Here is a 19,967-nt window from a genome sequence, read left to right as displayed (position 1 = left end):
TTTTTTAGGTGTCTTACCTATCCTCACCCCTCCCTTGTGTGCTCTCACTTTTATCATGTGCTCAAAGTCCAATCCCATTGTTGTGTTTGCCCTTGATCTAATGTCCACATATGAGGGAGAACATACGATTTTTGGTCTTTTGGGCCAGGCTAACCTCACTCAGAATGATGTTCTCCAATTCCATCCATTTACCAGTGAATGATAACATTTCGTTCTTCTTCATGGCTGCATAAAATTCCATTGTGTATAGATACCACATTTTCTTGATCCATTCGTCAGTGCTGGGGCATCTTGGCTGTTTCCATAACTTGACTATTGTGAATAGTGCCGCAATAAACATGGGTGTGCAGGTGCCTCTGGAGTAACCTGTCTCACAGTCTTTTGGGTATGTCCCCAAGAGTGGTATTGCTGGATCAAATGGTAGATCAATGTTTAGTGTTTTAAGTAGCCTCCAAATTTTTTTCCAGAGTGGTTGTACTAGTTTACATTCCCACCAACAGTGTATGAGGGTTCCTTTTTCCCCGCATCCTCACCAGCACCTGTTGTTCGTGGTGTTGCTAATGATGGCTATTCTAACAGGGGTGAGGTGGAATCTTACTGTGTTTTAATTTGCATTTCCTTTATTGCTAGAGATAGCATTTTTTCATGTGTTTTCTGGCCATTTGAATTTCTTCTTTTGAGAAAGTTCTGTTTAGTTCACTTGCCCATTTCTTTATTGGTTCATTAGTTTTGGGAGAATTTAGTTTTTTAAGTTCCCTATATATTCTGGTTATCAGTCCTTTGTCTGATGTGTAGCTGGCAAATATTTTCTCCCACTCTGTGGGTGTTCTCTTCAGTTTAGAGACCACTTCTTTTAATGAACAGAAGCTTTTTAGTTTTATGAGGTCCCATTTATCTATACTATCTCTTAGTTGCTGTGTTCCTGGGGTTTCGTTGAGAAAGTTCTTGCCTATACCTACTAACTCCAGAGTATTTCCTACTCTTTCCTGTATCAACTTTAGAGCTTGTGGTCTGATATTAAGATCCTTGATCCATTTTGAGTTAATATTGGTATAGGATGATATACATGGATCTAGTTTCAGTTTTTTGCAGACTGCTAACCAGTTTTCCCAGCAGTTTTTGTTGAAGAGGCTGCTATTTCTCCATCGTATATTTTTAGCTCCTTTGTCAAAGACAAGTTGGTTATAGTTGTGTGGCTTCATATCTGGGTCCTCTCTTCTGTTCCACTGGTCTTCATGTCTGTTTTTGTGCCAGTACCATGCTGTTTTTATCATTATTGCTTTGTAATATAGTTTGAAGTCAGGTATCGTGATACCTCCTGCATTGTTCTTTTGACTGAGTATTGCCTTGGCTATTTGTGGTCTCTTGTGTTTCCATATAAATTTCACGGTAGATTTTTCAATCTCTTTAATGAATGTCATTGGAATTTTGATGGGAATTGCATTAAACATGTAGATTACTTTTGGGAGTATCGACATTTTTACTATGTTGATTCTACCAATCCATGAGCATGGGAGATCTCTGCACTTTCTATAGTCTTCCTCAATCTCTTTCTTCAGAAGTGTATAGTTTTCCTTGTAGAGGTCTTTCACATCTTTTGTTAGTTTTACACCTAGGTATTTGATTTTTTTTTTGAGGGTATTGTAAATGGAATTGTTTTCATACATTCTTTTTCAGTTTGCTTATTGTTGGTGTATAGAAATGCTAATGGTTTTTCTATGTTGATTTTATATCCTGCTACCTTGCTGTAGCTATTGATGATGTCTAGGAGCTTCTGAGTTGAATTTTTTGGGTTTTTAAGGTATAGGATCATGTCGTCTGCAAATAGGGATATTTTGACAGTTTCTTTACCTATTTGTATTCCTTTTATTCCTTCTTCTTGCCTACTTGCTCTGGCTAGGAATTCCAGTACTATGTTGAATAGGAGTGGAGATAGTGGGCATCCTTGTCTGGTTCCTGATTTTAGAGGAAATTGTTTCAGTTTTTCTCTGTTAAGTATAATGCTGGCTGTAGGTTTCTCATATATAGCTTTTATAATGTTGAGGTACTTTCCTTTATTCCTAGTTTTCTTAGAGCTTTTATCATGAAATGGTGTTGGATCTTATCAAAGGCTTTTTCTTCATCTATTGAGATGATCAAGTGGTTTTTGTCTTTGCTTCTGTGAATGTGGTTTATTACGTTTATTGATTTTTGTATGTTGAACCACCCCTGCATTCCTGGGATGAAGCCTACTTGGTCATGGTGAATAATCTTTTTGATGTGTTGTTGAATTCAGTTTGCCATTATTTTCTTGAGGATTTTTGCATCAATGTTCATTAAGGAGATTGGCCTATAGTTCTCCTTTTTGGAGGTGTCTGCCTGGTTTTGGGATAAGTGTAATACTGGCTTCATAAAATGTGTTTGTCAGTTTTCCTTCCCTTTTTATTTCGTGGAACAGTTTAAGGAGGATTCGTATCAGTTCTTCTTAAAGGTCTGATAGAATTCAGCAGAGAATCCATCAGGTCCTGGACTTTTCTTTTTGGGGAGACTCTTGATTGCTGCTTCAATTTCATTTTGTGTTATAGATCTATTCAGGTGATTAATTTCCTCTTGATAACCATTCAATTTTAATAGTAATATTAATGGTCTCAATTCTTCAATCAAAAGATGGGAAGTTGGATTCAAAAGCAACAAGAAATATAACTCACTGACAAAAGCAAATATGGTTAGGATGAAAGGCTGGAAAAAAGATGTTCCATGCTAATGTACCCTGAAAGCATACAGGAATAATTATACTTAAATCTTACAAAGTAAATTTCCAACCAAAATTAGAAGAGACAAATTCACATCATATGAATAAAGTGAGCAATCCATCAAGAGGAAATAACAATTGTTAACATTTATGTTTTATCATAGGGATAGAGGGATTCTTCAACATACATAAATGTTGATAAATGTACTACATAATATAAACAGAATCAAGTACAAAAATCATCTGATCATCTCAGTTGATACAGAAAAAGCTTTTAATAAAATTCAACATCATTTCATGATAAAAAAAAAAACTCAGGAAATGGAATAGAAGGAATGTACCTCAATATAGTAAAGCTATATGTGAGAAACCTAGATCCAACATCATATTAAATGGGGGAAAAACTGAAATAATTTCTCTTAAAGTCAGGAATGATACAAGGGTATCCTCTCTGCACACTCTTATTAAGTATAGTACTGGAAATCATAGCCATAGCAATAAAGCAAAAGAGCCAAGGGATTCAAATGGAGAAGGAAAAAGTCAAATTATCTATCCCTATTCCAGATAATATGATTCTATACTTAAAAAACCCTAAAGATTGCCTGTAATCCTAGTTACTCAGGAGGCAGAGATCAGGAGGATCGTGGTTCAAAGCCACCCCAGGCAAATAGTCTGCGAGACCCTGTCTTGAAAAATCCTTCACAAAAATAGGGCTGGTGGAGTGGCTCAAGGTGAAGGCCCTGAGTTTAAGCCCCAGGACTGAAAAAACAAAATGAAACAAAACAAAAATGCTAAAGATTCCACAAAAAAACCCACATCTGATAAACATTTTCAGCAACAAAGCAAGATATAAAATCAGCATTTAAAAGTTAGTGGCTTTTCTATGGAACAACATGAACAGGCTAGAATGAAATCAGGAAAACAATTCCATTCACAATAGCTTCAAAAAATAAAATATCTTTATATAAACTTAGCCACGGAGGTGAAATATCTACAATGCAAACTACAAAACCTTGAAGAAGACATTAAAAGAGAGATTTCTCATTGCAGAATTAGTATTGTGAAAATGGTATATTTAATCAATAGATTAAATGCAATGCCCATCAAAATTCCTATGTCATTCTTCTCAGAAATAGAAAAATCAATTCAAAAAATTATATGAAAGCAGAAAAGACCCTGAATAGCAAAGGTAATCCTGACCGAAAAGAGCAACACTGGAGGTATCACAATGCCAGACTTTAAATTATTCTATAGACCCATAGTAATTAAAGAGTAAATAAAGATACCAGCACAAAAACAGACATGAAGACCAATGGAACAGAATAGAAGAACCAGAAGTAAAACCACATGACTGTAGCCATCTGATCATTGACAAAGAAGACTCTAGAAAAAACATAGCCTAGTTAAGAAATGGTGCTGGGTTGTCTGCATGCTGAAGACTGAAATTAGACTCCTGTTTCTCACCCTGTATCAAAATCAACTCCAAATGGATCATAGATCTTAATGTAAGACCTAAAACTCTGAAACTACTATAGGGAAATCTAGGCATGGGTAATTATTTTCTGAATAAGACTCCAGTAGCAAAAAACAAGAATGACAATTGGGACTGCATCAAATTAGAAAGTTTCTGCACATCAAAAAAATTACCAGAATCAAGAAACAACACAGAGAATGGAAGAAATTCTATTGATTAAAGATTAATATCCAGAATATATAAAGAGCTCGAAAAACTGAACGAATGAGCAAATATTCCAATTAATAAATGGGCAAGCAAATTGAGCAGGCATTCTCAGAAGAAGAAATGTAAATGGTTAACAAATACATGGAGAAATGTTCTACATCTTTAGCCATAGGAAATTCATATCAAAGATTAAGACACCATGTCACCCCAGTCAGATTGGCAATCAAGAATACAAACAACAGGATGTGAGGGTGATCTGGCTGTGACATCTGTCACCCCACTGATCCCCAGGGTTGATTTGGCTGATCTGGCTGACTAGGCGGGTGTCCCCGCTCCATGTGCATCCCTCCCAAAACTGCATGCTCAGTCAAAGAGGATGACCATCCCCGATAGAGGAGGACTGTTCTTCGGTTAAGGGTATACAACTAACTGTGCTCCCTTGCTAGAACCTAGAAACAATCTCTCAAGAATACAAACAACAAATGCTGACAAGGACTGTGGGTGGGGAATAAACCCCCATATAGTGTTGGTGGGAATGTAAACTTGTGCAACCGCTGCAGAAATCAGTATGGAGGTTGATCAAAAAACTAAAAATAGACCTACCTTATGAACCCACCATACCATTCTTGGGTATATGACCAAAGAGTGTAAATCAATATATAAGAGAGAGCAATCTGAATACCACATTTATTGTAGCTCTGTTCACAATAGCTAACCTACAGAATCAGCTGAGGTGCCACACAAATGATAAATAGGCAAAGAAAAAATATATATCATGGCACATTAATTACTCAGTCATAAAGGGAAAATAAAATTATGTCATTTGCAGGAAAATGGGTAGAACTGGATATCATCATATTGAGTGAGACAAGACAAGCCCTAAAAGCCAAATCTTGCATGTTCTCACACATTTGTAGAACCTAGACCTAAAAGTTGATGATGATAATAAAAACAATGGCTCATGAATGTGACATTGGGAGTGGAGAACAATGGAAGGGAAAGGGGGAAAGGAAATGATACTGAGGTGTGAAGGGGATTGAAGTATGCTAGAGACACAGAGAGACAGCATAGTGAAATCCACCAAACACTCTTTGTAAACAGGGTGGATAGAGGAGGGGGATGGGAATACAGTGGAAGGGGTGGATAAACCTGTTAACTTGTTTTGAGTACACTTTATGCATGTAGGAATTATCACAATGAAATCCCCCATATTATTAATGTATGCTAATTGAAATATATAATAAAATTATTAAAAATAAATAACATTCACTAAAATACTGTATAAAATTGCCTTCTGGCTATGTGTCTAACATGTATATGAAGCATAAATGAATTTCATGTTTAGATGTGGATGCCACCCAAGATGCTTCATTGTGTACATGCAAATATACCAAATCCAAAATCTAAAATACTTCTGGATCCAAGCATTTTGGATAAGGGATACACAACCTGCATGCAATTTGTTCTAATCTTTCTAGTAAGTTTTAAGAGGCTTGTTATATATCTGCTATAAATCTTTCTTTGAACTCATTATAATGTTAGGCACAAGCCAAGAACCTTACACAGACTTGAATTTCCCTCACAATACATGACACTTATGAATATTCATCATAACTTATGAAAATTAATCTTTGTTTAGATCCAGGCAGCGGTCACACCAATGACTTCAAGAAAGAGGAGGGCCTTTTGAGGTGCAGCACCAGAACCCACTGAGAAGCTGTCTGGCCTGCCTGTCCCAGGGCCTATCTCTAAGGCCTCTGCACAAATACTTGCTCTTTGATTCTCCAGCACTGGGACAGATAGCACAAGCATTCAGACAGACACTTGTTAAACCTATGTTCAAACTTTGTCAGTAACTTATTAAAAAATAATTGTGTACACGTTAACATTATTATAAAACATACCAGGAAGTAATAGAATTCTTTGACGTTTACAGTCTTTGACTTTGAGAAATCGCTGCAACATTGCAAAGCAAATATAGACAGGCTTTGAAATAGAAATTGAATTTAAAGATCATCTCATTTAATGGAAAGAGCACACTTACACTGAAAGTTTCAGATAAACCAATAATTAAGAAGAAAAAATTTCAAACTGTTTTCTATTTGTACTTGAACAGATGGCAATAGAATGTATAAGAAGACATTTTAAATTATATACAAATCATAAGGCCACTTTTTGTTCTTTGTATAATATCCACAAATTTCAAAAAGTTAAAACAATCTTACTGTATGTATTTATCCTTAAAAATTGAATCACAATCTACATGAAACTGATTTGTATGAAGAGTTAAATCTTTTTAGAAAAATTGTCCCAAAGGGATCATCAGTTATAAGTGTACAAAAGTTTATTTTTAAAAATAATTGATCAATGTTCTCATTGCGTAAAATGTTTAATAATAGTTCCAATAATGGGTACAGTAACAAAAAGGCCCTTATCAAAATTACAAATGATCAAAACTTACCTATGGTTTTGTATTTTCCCTGGGTGACTGATGTTACTTTCAAATGTAGTTTGAAAATGAAGTTGCTAAAAAGTGTACACTTTGATAACTCAATGAATCAATTTGCAGAGAACTCAGAAAAATCTTATGATCAATCAAGATATCACATTTAAGAAAGTATTTTATTGCATTATATAAAATTACAGCAACAAAATGCAATGTTTTTGCATAATTTGTACATTTATGTTGTTATTTATGTATAACCATTACCCTTGCTTGGGGGTAATGATTTATAAGTTTTATAGCTATGTTATATGTTTTATAATATAAAATGGTTTGAAAGACAACCTATATTTTAGTATCTCTAATGGATCGCACTTCTCAGCCTTTTGAACAAGGGACCTATTTTTTTTATTGCTGTTGTTGGGTGTTTTTATTTTCTTTTTATGTTGGGGAATGGAATATAGGACCTTGTGCAAGCTAAGGCAAGTGCTCTACCACTGAGCCAACTGCCAACTCCAGGGACCTCTATTTTGATGTCACTAAGAGGGAGTCTGGGGAGGATGTATTAGATGATCTGTAGAGAGAGGGAAAAGGTATATAATAGTAACCTAAAGAATGAGTTAATGGACAGCTGTGGAATTACACACACACACACACTGAGAGAGAGAGAGAGAGAGAGAGAGAGAGAGAGAGAGAGAGAAGTGTGCAAATACCATTTCCTTAGGAAAAACATTAATTCTCAGAGACAAAGACTGAACCTGTTAGAAGGAACAGAAATGATGTCAACCTTGTTCCACACTTGCAGGCTCTCTTCTTAGAATCAAATCACTATTTCCTGTTATTTTGTACAACAGGGTTAATTCCTTCCCTTATCCTGTCTTTCAAATCCTGCCACTTTAGGAACATTTGGGAGGGAAATGACAAAGCCTCAGCTTCTCAAAGACTTACTCCACTTGTTTTTAAGTCATTACTTATTGTATAAAAGTAGAACTACATATTAGATAAGGACTCGTGTGTCTCAAGGCACAGTTTCATTCCTCTAGTTAGAGATGTAATTCTGTATTTGCACCTAACAAAGACTCTTTCCTTGAGTAAACTTTACTTAGGCTCCTCTGAACCCTGTTGTTGACTAGGCTTCCACCTCAGCTTTGTCTTTGACTTGCCTAACAAGAATCCTTCTAAGTTGGTTTAGCCAAGGGACCCTCCCTTGATATTTGATCATGATGGAACTCTAACTCAGTTCCTCATTCCCCACATTCAGTGTGTAAGACCTTACACTTCCTTCAGCAATTAGACTGTCTTAGCAATAATACACTTTCCTTTGATGGCTTTCATGATTTTCCATCCTCTGGCATCTTCTCTGCTTCTTGTCTAAAAACTCCCACCGGACCTTATTATGTTCCGAATTGAATCTGATTTCTCTTCTCTTTTACAACAGCCCTCTGTAAAGTTTTCCTAATTGTTTTAACAAGTATCAAAATAACTTTTAACAAGCCCAGATACCTTAACTTGCTTTGGTATTGTCAGTTTTCTAGTTTAATTTTAAAAAATGAGAATTCCTAAAATTTTTCATGTTAAAAAAGGATTGCTGAGATTATATAACTTTATTATCATATTGATGTTATAAGAATTCCATAAGCTCATTTCTTTTAATCATATCTAGGATTTTATTAATATACTATGCACAATCCTATTGAGATTGTACTTTGATACAACAGAAGTTGACTTCATCTAGCCCTTGGAATTATTATAAAGCATGAATTTAATCTCTTATCTAGAAAAATTTAAATCATAAAGTCTTAAATATAGATAATAAAAATTAAAACTCACAGGATTTTTATTTATTTTTTTCTTTTTTTTCTTATTCATATGTGCATACAAGGCTTGGTTCATTTCTCCCCCCTGCCCCCACCCCCTCCCTTGCCACCCACTCCGCCCCCTCCCTCCCCCCCCAATACCCAGCAGAAACTATTTTGCCCTTATTTCTAATTTTGTTGTAGAGAGAGTATAAGCAATAACAGGAAGGGACAAGGGTTTTTGCTGGTTGTGATAAGGATAGCTATCCAGGGCATTGACTCACATTCACAGGATTTTTAAAATACAACTTTATTCATTAGTTATAGCCACCTTCTAGCCAGTTCTATTTAAGTTGCATGCTAACATTAAATGAAACAAGCATTTAATTCCTTTTCCTACCATAACATCATCAGTTTTGTGGTGGGCTGTTAGGCTTTAAAATAGTCACAGGCAAAGTATAATGAAAGAAGAACATAACCAGATTTTTTTAATGCTCGTAGAAACATCGAGCCTTTTTTATGACACCTTTATCGTTCTCTTTATAGCATATTCCTGCAAACTGATATCAGGGCACATGCCTCGTATTCATTTGAATGCAAAATCATTGGAGGTAAGTGATTTTTTGAAATTATAATTTAATGTGAATGCAACCCACTTGTTTCTTGGTGGTTGTCTAACTCCTTAAAATCTAAGATTATCTTGAACTCCCGTTCAACTCCATTGGAAAGTCCTGGCTGTCCCCAAGATTTTTTTCCTGAGAATTTGCAAAATCTGTTGAGTTCACCTCTGGTTCTTGTTTCTTCCTCCTCCTGCTTAGTTCTCATGCTCCACTCCATTCGAGGCTGGTCTTTCATCATCACCCCAATGCCACATCAAATCCAGGACTCAGATCTTTGATTTTAAAAATAAAAAGAAAGACACCTATAATCTCAATTTCTTGGGAGGCAGAGATTGAAGGATCACAGCTCGAGGCCAGTCTGGGCAAAAAGTTAGCGAGATGCTATCTGAAAAATAACTAAAAGCCAAAAAGGGCTGGGATGTGACTGAAGGGGTAGAGTGCTTGCCTAGCAAGCCCATGCCCTGAGTTCAAACCCCAGTAGCACATGCAAAAAATATATATACTCATATAAATATGTATCTTTATATACATAATGTATATTTATTTGTTAGAATTAGTGAAACCACCTAGACTTAGAGCTTTCCTTGTGTATATATACACTATACATATAGTACATATATGTATATAATATTATATACATATATGTATATAATATACATATAAGTATATTATATATACTTATGTATTTAATTGCATTAGATATATATGATTATGCATATATAATTTTCATATTGTAAAATGTAAAGTCATTATCTTTAGTTAAATTTCCCCTTTTCCCCAAATGCTTGCAAGTTATCAATCATAATTATCAAACATGAAACCAGATGGAATACAAGATAGTGGGTTTTTTCCAAACACCTCCTCCTTCCTTGAATTTATGTTTCCCATTTTCAGGCTTTTTTTCTTCTGAAAATTGCAACTTTCTATGCTAGTTGGTGGGATTATGTTTTGGATCGCATTTATGTGCTGCTGTGTGAGTAGCTCTCTCGAACTTCACCCCAAAGTCAGTTCCTTCCACTGTGTCTCAGGTTTATCCTGTGTGTTCACAAGAATGTGAGGAGGCTCCAGACACTGGGTGAGTGCTGCTTATATGTGTCTTCTGGAGTGAGCCAATAAGGTTCCTTCTGACCCAGGATCAAGGTATTGTTTGGGGGTTTTCCTATGAGATCATTGTACATCCTGGGGAGTTTCCCACAGCTCTGCTCTATTAGGTTGGAGGAAACAAGTGCCTCTTATCTTTATTGTTTTTGTGATCAAGTACTCCTGGAATATCTATACTAAAAGGGGAAAGATTGCAATGAACAGGAGAGACAGAACAGCAAAACTGCTAAGTTAGGTATCGGATGACTGGCAGAAGGAAAAGGTCAAATGCTAGCAAACAAATGTTCTGACAAATGTGAGACAACAAAAGAATATTCATTATAACAACCAACTTAGAATAAACTAACAGGCCATCAAACAAAACAAAGGGAGTCCAGGCCCTTGGAAAGACTCACCAACATCCTGCCAAGGAGACAACTGTGGACACAAAGGGTCTATGCTCATACCTGGTGCTGAACTGTTTGACTACTCCAGTGAAAGTAGATCATGCTTGGGACCACGTTGTGTTGTTAAAACTGTCCATATGAAGCATTGCTCTTTATTCGAGAATAAGAGATAGTTTTATTCTGAGCCAAATATGAATGACCATGCTCAAAGAGTTTGAATTTGCTGATAGAGTGGCTCAAGTGGTAGAGTGCCTGCCTAGCAAGTGTGAGGCTGTGAGTTCAAACCCCAGTACCATCAAAAAAAAATTAAAAAACAAAAGAGCTTGGATTTAGATTATCTTAAGTGACAGATATGTTCCACTGTGGAAGAGGTTCATGAATAAAAGAAGAAAAGAATGTTATAAATCAATGCATTTACCAAATACATTGGTGGGGACCTCAGGTAGGTGGGTTAGGGCAGGAAGACCTCTTTTATAGATTTCAGGCATTATAACACTCTTAGATTTAGGGTTGGTGGAAGATAGTTGCCTTCTGAGTTTAATAATATATTCCAAAAGTTTAACTTAATAGTCACAAGAATATGAGGTCAGACACAGACTTGTATTGAATGAAGTGAGCAGACTACAGATAACCCAAGATAACTTGGCTGTTGATCTTCAGCATTCCATCTCTCCACAGTCATAAAGTTCTATTCAGCCAGTCAGTGTGCAGTCTTCAACACATGTGTGTCTTTTTCAGAAACATTCAGTTCACAGTCATAATTGCTTGTTGATTGCTGAATATGGCAATAAGGAATTGAGGCTAAAGACCTTTAATGTGAAGTTTTATGCTAACCTGTCTAGGAGTTGGACTGTGTTTTTAATGTCCCATATCCTGTCCAGGTGTACTACCCTTTAGGAACCTGTGCATGCTCAACTCTGTAGGCTCTCTGATCTCAGTCTTTTTGTGTATTTATGGAGGCTTTATTACATAAGCCTGGTTAATTAAATCATTGGCCATTGGCAATCAACTTAACCTTCAGCCCTTCTCTCCTCAGAGGCTGGGAGGGCAAGAGGTAGGATGAAAATCCCAACCCTCTAATCCTACTTTGGCTTTTCTTACAGAAACCAGCTCCCACCCTGAAGCTACTAGGGTACTAGTAAGCTACTGACAAATATGTCAGTATATGAAAGAGAGTCTTACTACTACAGAGATTCCAAGGATATAATGAGGTATATGTCAGATATAGGGAGGAAAACCAAACATATACTTGACAACATCATATAAGAGATATTATTTATTATTTCTTTATAATTTCTTTTTCTGGTTTTGGAGTGATGGTAAAACTGGCCTCATGAAATCAGTTGGAAAACATTCTGACTTTTTTTTCCTGAAAATATGTGTAGGGTGGTATATTTTTCTTCCTTAATTATTTGTTAGAATTAATTAGTGAAACCATCTGGTCTTAGAGCTTTCTTTGTTTGTGAGGAGGTTTTTAACTATTAATACAATTTTTCCTTGACAAATGAGCTATTTAGGAGATAAATTTCTTCTTGAGTGAGTATTGGTCTTTCAAAAAATGTATCTCTTTTATCTAAATTGTTAAATTTATTGCAATAAATTTGTTCAAATATTTTATTACACTTTTATTGTCTGTAGTTCCTACGCAGATAACTCTTCTGAATTCTTGATGCTGATAATCTATATTTTCTCTTAGCTGTAAGTTTATCAATTTTGTTGATTTTTTTAAAGAACCAAATTTTGGCTTTGTTACTTTGCTCTGTTTTATTTTCCATGTCATTGATTCTTACTCCTATCTTCATTATCTTTATTTCTGCTTGCTTTATGTTTACTTTGTTTCTTTCTTCCAGTGTTTTGAGATGTCAGTGTTTTAAACATGTCTTTTCTGTATTCTGATCTTTCAACATCCAGGGCCTTGCTGATCCTGGAAGGACTGCCCTTACTAAGGTTAGCCAATTCTTAGAGATGGCAAACACCTAACCCAGAGTATAGCTGTCATAAGCAAATCGACCCGTCGTAAGCCCATATCTCTACTACCTCCTTTTTCAGGCTTTCATTTTTCTGAGTCACTGTCCATCTTCCCTCATACCCAAGGTCAGGTACCAGACAATTGGAAGCAGCCTTATGCTCCAGAATCCACTAGAAATATTCGGACTAGCCAGTCCATCATCTGCTTGCCCTGCCTCACCTGTTCCTTCCCATGGGACCCACAGTCCCCCTCACCACCTCTGGACCAACCACAGCTCCTCTCCATGTGGCCCTGCATGATGTTTCTTTCCCCTTGTCTTGAGATGTGAACATAACAGCTGTGTTCTCAATGACAGTTCTCTTTTGATCTGTTGACCTTACTAGACCTCAGTCATTCTATTAATATACAACATTTTTGAAACAGCATATTTTTCTTCTGCATAATCACTACAGATGTAGCAGTTGAAAACAACTTAAACTTACTACTTTACAGTTTTCAGGAGCAAGGAATTTGGCATGTTTTCCCCTGCCCAATGTCTCAGAAGGCTAAATCCAAATGGTTACTCAGCTGCATCCTCTTGTGAAGGCTTAACTCTGGAAAGAGCTACTTCTTTTTAAAAAAACTTTATTAGCATACAATGTACAGGGGGAAACATTGAGATATTTCTGTGTGCTTACAGTATATCTTAGATTTACCTTCTCCATAGCTCTCCTTCTTTCCCCCTCCCCAACTTCTTAGAACAATTTCAGCAGATTTCATTCTTCTATTTTCATATATGAATATAAAATACAACCACCATATTCACCTTCATTCACCCTTTCCCTATGCCTACCCACTAGTACCCACCCTCAGAAAAGACCTATTTTATCCCCCTGCCCTTCATTTTTTAAAGTGTATATTGATAGTCCAAGGGGGGTTTGCCTTGGTACTTCAGTCCTGTATATGTCATGCTTTAATCAAATTAACCCCCCTCCCTGTTACTTACTCATTGTCTGTCACCATGCTGTCCTAATGTTCAAGAGCTTACATTATTGTTCATGCTATTATGTTCATATATAGATAGGTTGTTTTCATATTTTTCATCCCCTCACATTTTCTTTACCTTTTCTGCTTCCTGTAGTACCCCCAAACAGACTCACTAATACAACTTGTTCTCTCTCACTATGTGTGTGTATGTGTGTGTGTGTGTGTGTGTGTGTGTGTGTGTGTATTTAATTTAGAGCTTCCATATATAAGGGAAAACATGAGACCCAAAAAGATCTACTTCTAAGCTCCCTCAGTTAGCTGGCAGAATTTGCTTCCTTCTGGCTGTGTGGATGAGATCCCATTCTCTTGTTAACTGCCAGCGGTTAGCACCTTGAGTCCACTCTTAGGGCATTGCCACTTGTCTCTCACCACAGCATGGCAATTAACTTCCACCAGGCCAACAAAAGAATACCTGCTACAGCTTGAAATGTGTCTGACTTCTTGTCTCTTCACTTTTAAACTCTCTTTTAAAAGGTCCTAGCTGATTAGGTCAGGCTCACTCACAATCAAGGAGAATGCATTACAGTAGTTCTCTTTTATCCATGGTTTCACTTTCCATGATTTCTGTTGCTCATGGTCCAGAAATGCTAATACTTATCTTAACTCTTGAGAAAGAGAGAAACCATTCACATAACTTTGGTTACAGTGTATTGTTATAATTATTTTGTTTTATGATTGTTGCTAATTTTTATTATGCATAATGTATAAATTTAACTTTATCATAGCTATGCATGTATAGATAAATAGATAGTATATATAGGGTTAATTAATATCCATGGTTTCAGGCATCCACTGAGGTCATTGACAAATATCCCCCAAGGAGAAGGGGGAACTACTGTATGTGAGACATATACATTTGTAGGTGAGAATTTTAGGATCTGCCTATCACAAGATAGAAACTTGGGTCATTCTTTTTTAACATTTGTCTTTTAACTTAAGCTCTAAAGTTATTTCCCTCTAAATGTTGCTTCAGTTGCATTCTATTAGAGCACTGGTCACAGTTTAGGAGCAGGTAACTCACTGCAAAGGAGCAAAGGGAGTTTTCCAAAGCTTTGTAAATATTCTGTATATGTATTGATCTGGATGACGGTCACAAAGAGGTGTGTGTGTGTGTGTGTGTGTGTGTGTGTGTGTGGACTCATTAAGCTGTTCTTTTCAGATTTGTGCATTTTTATTCACATAAGCATTTATAAGGAAATATGTTTTAGGAGTAAATAGTTAATTTTAAGTTTAACTCTTCACTGCATATACTAATGGTAGTATCTCTTCTGTCATTTTGATTTACCTTTCAATTTAGTTTGCATATATCTAAGAAGTTAAGTGGGTCAATATTTAAAATGCATCAATATGATCAAAGTACTTTATACCAGTGTATGAAAATAGAACTATGAACCAGTTGAAACTGTTTTTGGAAGGAGGGAGGTAAGATGAGGGGTGAGGAAGAGAGGAGGTGAATTTGATTGAGCTATATTATATGTGTGTGTATACCACAATGAAACCTCTTTGTACAATGTATGCTAATAAAAAAATCAAAAAGAAATCCAGCTCTTAAGAATATAATATAGAATGAGATCTTTATATGTTGTATAAAGCTGCTCCTCTATTGTTAAAAATTACATTAAGGCTGAATTACAGCTTTTAAAGAGGGTGTGTGTGTGTGTGTGTGTGTGTGTGTGTGTGTGTATTTGTTTTACAGTACTGGGGATTGAACCCAGAGCATCTGTGTGCTAATTATTTAACTAGTTTTTGTTTGTCCAAATTATATACTTCAAAGGCAAGAGAGACATGTTTTCAAGAGTATGTTTATCAGTATTTGTATTTGGTCTTAATTGAAAAAGTAATGAGGATTAATTGCACTTAGATGTTGTGGCTTCCATAGTCATTCTGGTACTTCTCAGCCGTTTTCTCCTCTTGAGTTCCTGTAAACTCTGAAGATGTTTTCTTTTCACAACTCATTATTTGTAAATAATCATTACTTAATGACTAACATTCTTGTTTTACACAATGCAAGCAATCATTTCCCACATGATGTGCTGTGGATTCCAGTTCTACTGTGTTTGTGCACTTACATGGATTTGCATCATTAATTTCAGCAGGTCACTCAAGTAGCTACATTCTAGATGAACCATGTCAAAGGAAAGAGCATTCTTTAACCTTGGCAAAGACATACTGGTAAAGAGAAACAATCAGAACATTTAAGAATGGAATTTAAAAATAGTTATTGAACTTGACAGTTTTAGTTCCCTAAAGTTCATTTTTTCTAAGCAATTATAAAATTGAAGACAGTATTTTAATTAGAATTGTACCCAGTCTTGGGTTCCATAATCAAATGAAATATGAGAAGAATTCCTAAAGCCAAAGATAACCATTTTGTCATATTCTTTTTGTGGAGACAATTGCAGCCACTGGAGAGCATTGATAAACTGTTCTGTTAACTGTGTAGAAAAGTAGTAGAAATGCTCAATATAAAATATATGTTATATTACATATAATTCCTACACAATGTGAAATAAAATTTCAAGTGATTGAATTCCATCTGTTATTATATCTTCAGGTTTACAGAAAGTCCTCTGCCATTCAACTATTACACCTTTCTCTCAGGAAGCACAATTGCCACATTTATATAATGAGTGCTAAAAGTTTTTAAGAAAATGGGGATGAGGATTATTTCATTATATGTTTTGGTGCTTGATACTGTTGTGTTTTAAACCTTATCTTCAAGTGGCATATTTTGTTAAAATTTCATTTATTTTTGTTTTTAAGTAAAAGGGGTGATAGAAAATCTTTCTCTGTAGCATGCAATGTAACTGGAAATTGTATTTAACTAAAATAGTTAAATAATGATCTTTTAAATAAGATTTGCCACTTTTATCCCACTAACTTTAAGTAGTCACAGAAATAAAATAGAAATGCAACAATCAGTAAATATTTTGGTACACTTGTTAGTCCATTAGCCTTTCAACAGGTGTGGTAAGTTACAGTTTATGTTTGTGTGTTTTGGTCCACTTGAATTTAATGAAGAAACTTTCTTTTTCTTTCCTTTTTTTTTTTTTTTAAAGGCAGAGAAAGGAGGCTTATTACACAGCTCAGCACATGCCATGGGAAGAGGCAGAGTAAGCACTCAGCTCACCTTCTGTCATCTTCAGGGTACAGACATGAGCTATAGGTTTAAGTAGACAAAACAACTGAGGTCAGGAGATAGAAGGTATGCATAGCTAAACAGTTCAGTCACAGGTGTGGTCTGGTTGGTCTCATCACTTGTGGGGCCAGCATCTTGGTCAGGCAGAGAGTCTGGTCCAGCTCTGGGAAGTTATCACCTGGAGGGAGTAATCTGGTTCCTGTTTGAGAGAATTCTTGGGATAATTGTCCTCACTGGAAGGGGAGCAACTCCAGGTGGCTCCGGTTCATTGTCATAAGGATGTTATCAGTTTTGTCCTTTTTGAAATCCAAGGTGATTGTAAAGTAACTGTGAAGAGAATGGCTTAGAGCAAAGAGATACAAAATGGAGTCAGAAATGCTAAACTTTTCTTGTTTTTAGTTAATTTGTGGGCTCAAGTAAGGAGTCAGTGCTTCTCAGCAAAAGCAACTTGAGTGCCTGTTACATTTCCCCCTTTTGAACATTCCTCAATCTTGAGGGAATTAGATATTCTTGGCCAGAGAAATTAATATTACTGACAACTAAGTCAAAAATACCTGTTTAAGTCTAAAACTTGACACGCCATTATAAAGCAGTCATTTTTGTCCCTACTTAAATGGAAAGCCTTTTGTCGGAGGTGCCTGAATGTCTGGTAGCCATGAGTAAGAACACTTCTTTAAAAACTTCTTGGCTTTAAATTTTGTAAGGTCTGGCACAGGTGACTCCATTTGCATTGAGACAGCATCCCCCCTTGTCTCCAAACTGTTTGTCCTCTGAAGATTTCTCCAATTAACCATTCTGGTTAATGAACGTTGTCACCAGGAATACAAGATTTTCCTGGATTTTTTTTTTATCAAATAAACAATAGGCAGGTCATGTGGGAGTCAGTGCCAATAAGACCCAGTTGGCCAAGTTATAAGCAACTGAGAGGTTTAGAAGAAGTAGCCCCTAGGCTGGCATCTATTTTTAATTTTGTCCTATAGATCATGTTCTGACATCTTTAAAATGCTGTAAACTGTAAACAGACAACAGTTAAACATTTTACAAGAAAAATACAAAAAGCCAAAAAATCAAATATTTTAAAAACTGGCAAAGAAGTATTTGTTAGAGTCATTTTCATGGGTTTGATTGCAAATGCTCTAGAGAAGGACCCAGACTGCTAATAACAAGACTTAGAGTAGGCGTGGTTAAAATACTGAAAAGTAATTTAGCAATTGTTAGAACATCTAGTTATTTCCATTGCAGACAGTATTTTAGGAAAAATATGACTGACAGCATTATAACAGCAACATTAAGTGCTCATTGTTACAATTAGGAACACATGGACACAATACACCCGCTTGAAAAAGTTTTTTTTCTAAGCTTTGCACCTTTGAAAGATTATAAATCTTTCAAAAGATTTGGGAAGTATAAATACATTACAAAGGAGCTGGCAACAATTAACATCACAGCCACATAGATGTTAGATATACATATTAATTAGCTCTTTTTTTCTTGTAGTAAAATAGAATTTGGGGCTAGGTAAGGTAATAGATGCACAGCACTGATTAAAGTCAAACTTTTAGATCTCTTATAAGTTAAGGAGACAATGCCTGTGATTCCCAAATAGTCTCATTTTTAAATGTAGAAGTATGTCTTATATATACAGTAATATGTATTTAGTTAAGACAAATAATTGTAGGTCAGATATTAAATAGGAGGATTGCTCAAATGGCAGGCTTTTTTTTTTCTGAGTATTCCTGATTACAAACAGCAAAAATGTTAAGTCTCATTGACCAGTTTAGATGTAATGTATTTTGAATTATAGAGAACATTAGCTGGTCATTTCACATGTAATAAACTACAAATTTTTACTTCTGTAACTGTTTGCACAGTATTTAGATAAAGTCTAGACACATACACCGCATTTGTTACAAGGTGGTCATTTAAGAATCTTTTATGTGAATAGATACTTAATTGAATTCTGATTTAGTTAAGGTTTACTTTTTGAAGTAGTCAAAAACCTGACAAGATCAGCAGAAAGCACAAGTAACAATTTTGACAAAATCTTTAAGCCAGTATTTGTAAATGTTACAAAGACCAAAACAATATTAAGATAGCCTTGTTTTATGGACATAGAGAATCATGCTCTAGTTTAACATGACCCTCAACAATCTTTTAGGTAACTCTTAGGCTATAGTCAACTTAATCACACACCAAAGCTTTTATTATATACTTTTAAGACTTACTCAGGACCTCCATATGACATTCTGAACCTTTTGATGGTTTGTCCATATCCCTCTCTTCTCTTTTCCATATTTGGAACAATCTTGAGGACAAACCTTTCTTTAAAAATACCTTCTTTATTTAAAAGCACTCTCTTTTTTCCCTTTAACTTTTTTCCAACACATACTCAGTACTTTTTTATATCCTTTCTACTTGTTGACTTATTGATTTTGTAACTTGTATTTTAAAATAACTTTTATAAGAATTTTAAATTTAAATAAAATTATGTTTTAATTAGCCTTATATTTTTACTTTATAGACCCATGAAGAAAGGCAATTTTAAACTGTTTGTGTATACAACAAGTAACTTAAAGACACACTTGTCAATAAATCTTAATTATAAAAGAATTGAATGTAAATTGCACTTTTGACAAAATGAAACAGATTTAGGTTACTGACCATATAGTCCTTTTCTTTAGTCCTAAGACAGAAGACAATTCTTGAATACCTGTATTTAGTTAGACCTGGTTAAAATAGGAACTTTGAAAAACTGGTTTTCTTAAAGTGGCAGCAGAAGGGGTGCAGGAGAGAGAGAACAGAAGCAACAATTTTTATATTAATTCTACAGTAAGAATCATCCTAATGATGTTCACATGCAAATATGTACATATGCAAAAAGTTCTAAATAAGGCATGTCATAAATGACAATTTAAGTGCACATAGTTTCATGAGCTCAAGAACATGCAAAAAATAATTTAGTGGACACAAGTACAGTTATTTATCAAAATTCCAGGAGCAGATTAAGATGTGCCCCATTCTGTTCTTTTACGAGTCACTTTTAGGAGGCTTGATAGCTGAAGCAAGAGTCAATGC

The 19,967-nt window shown here is 35.4% G+C and overlaps 1 protein-coding gene across 3 annotated transcripts in view; it reads left to right on the top strand.

Moving 5' to 3' along the window:
* Positions 1-19,967, top strand: part of LOC109678973 (phospholipid-transporting ATPase IB-like) — a 310,438-nt gene that overhangs the window by 146,287 nt on the left and 144,184 nt on the right. For all 3 annotated transcript variants that reach the window (XM_074043762.1, XM_074043761.1, XM_074043760.1), the window contains one exon: positions 9,198-9,262. In XM_074043762.1, the coding sequence (XP_073899863.1) occupies positions 9,198-9,262 (65 nt within the window). The remainder of the gene's footprint in view (positions 1-9,197; positions 9,263-19,967) is intronic.

The sequence above is a fragment of the Castor canadensis genome, chromosome 10 (assembly GCF_047511655.1).
Source record: "Castor canadensis chromosome 10, mCasCan1.hap1v2, whole genome shotgun sequence".
NCBI lineage: Eukaryota > Metazoa > Chordata > Mammalia > Rodentia > Castoridae > Castor > Castor canadensis.
The sequence above is the reverse complement of the archived record's forward strand: the minus strand, read 5'-3'. Positions and strand labels throughout refer to the sequence as shown.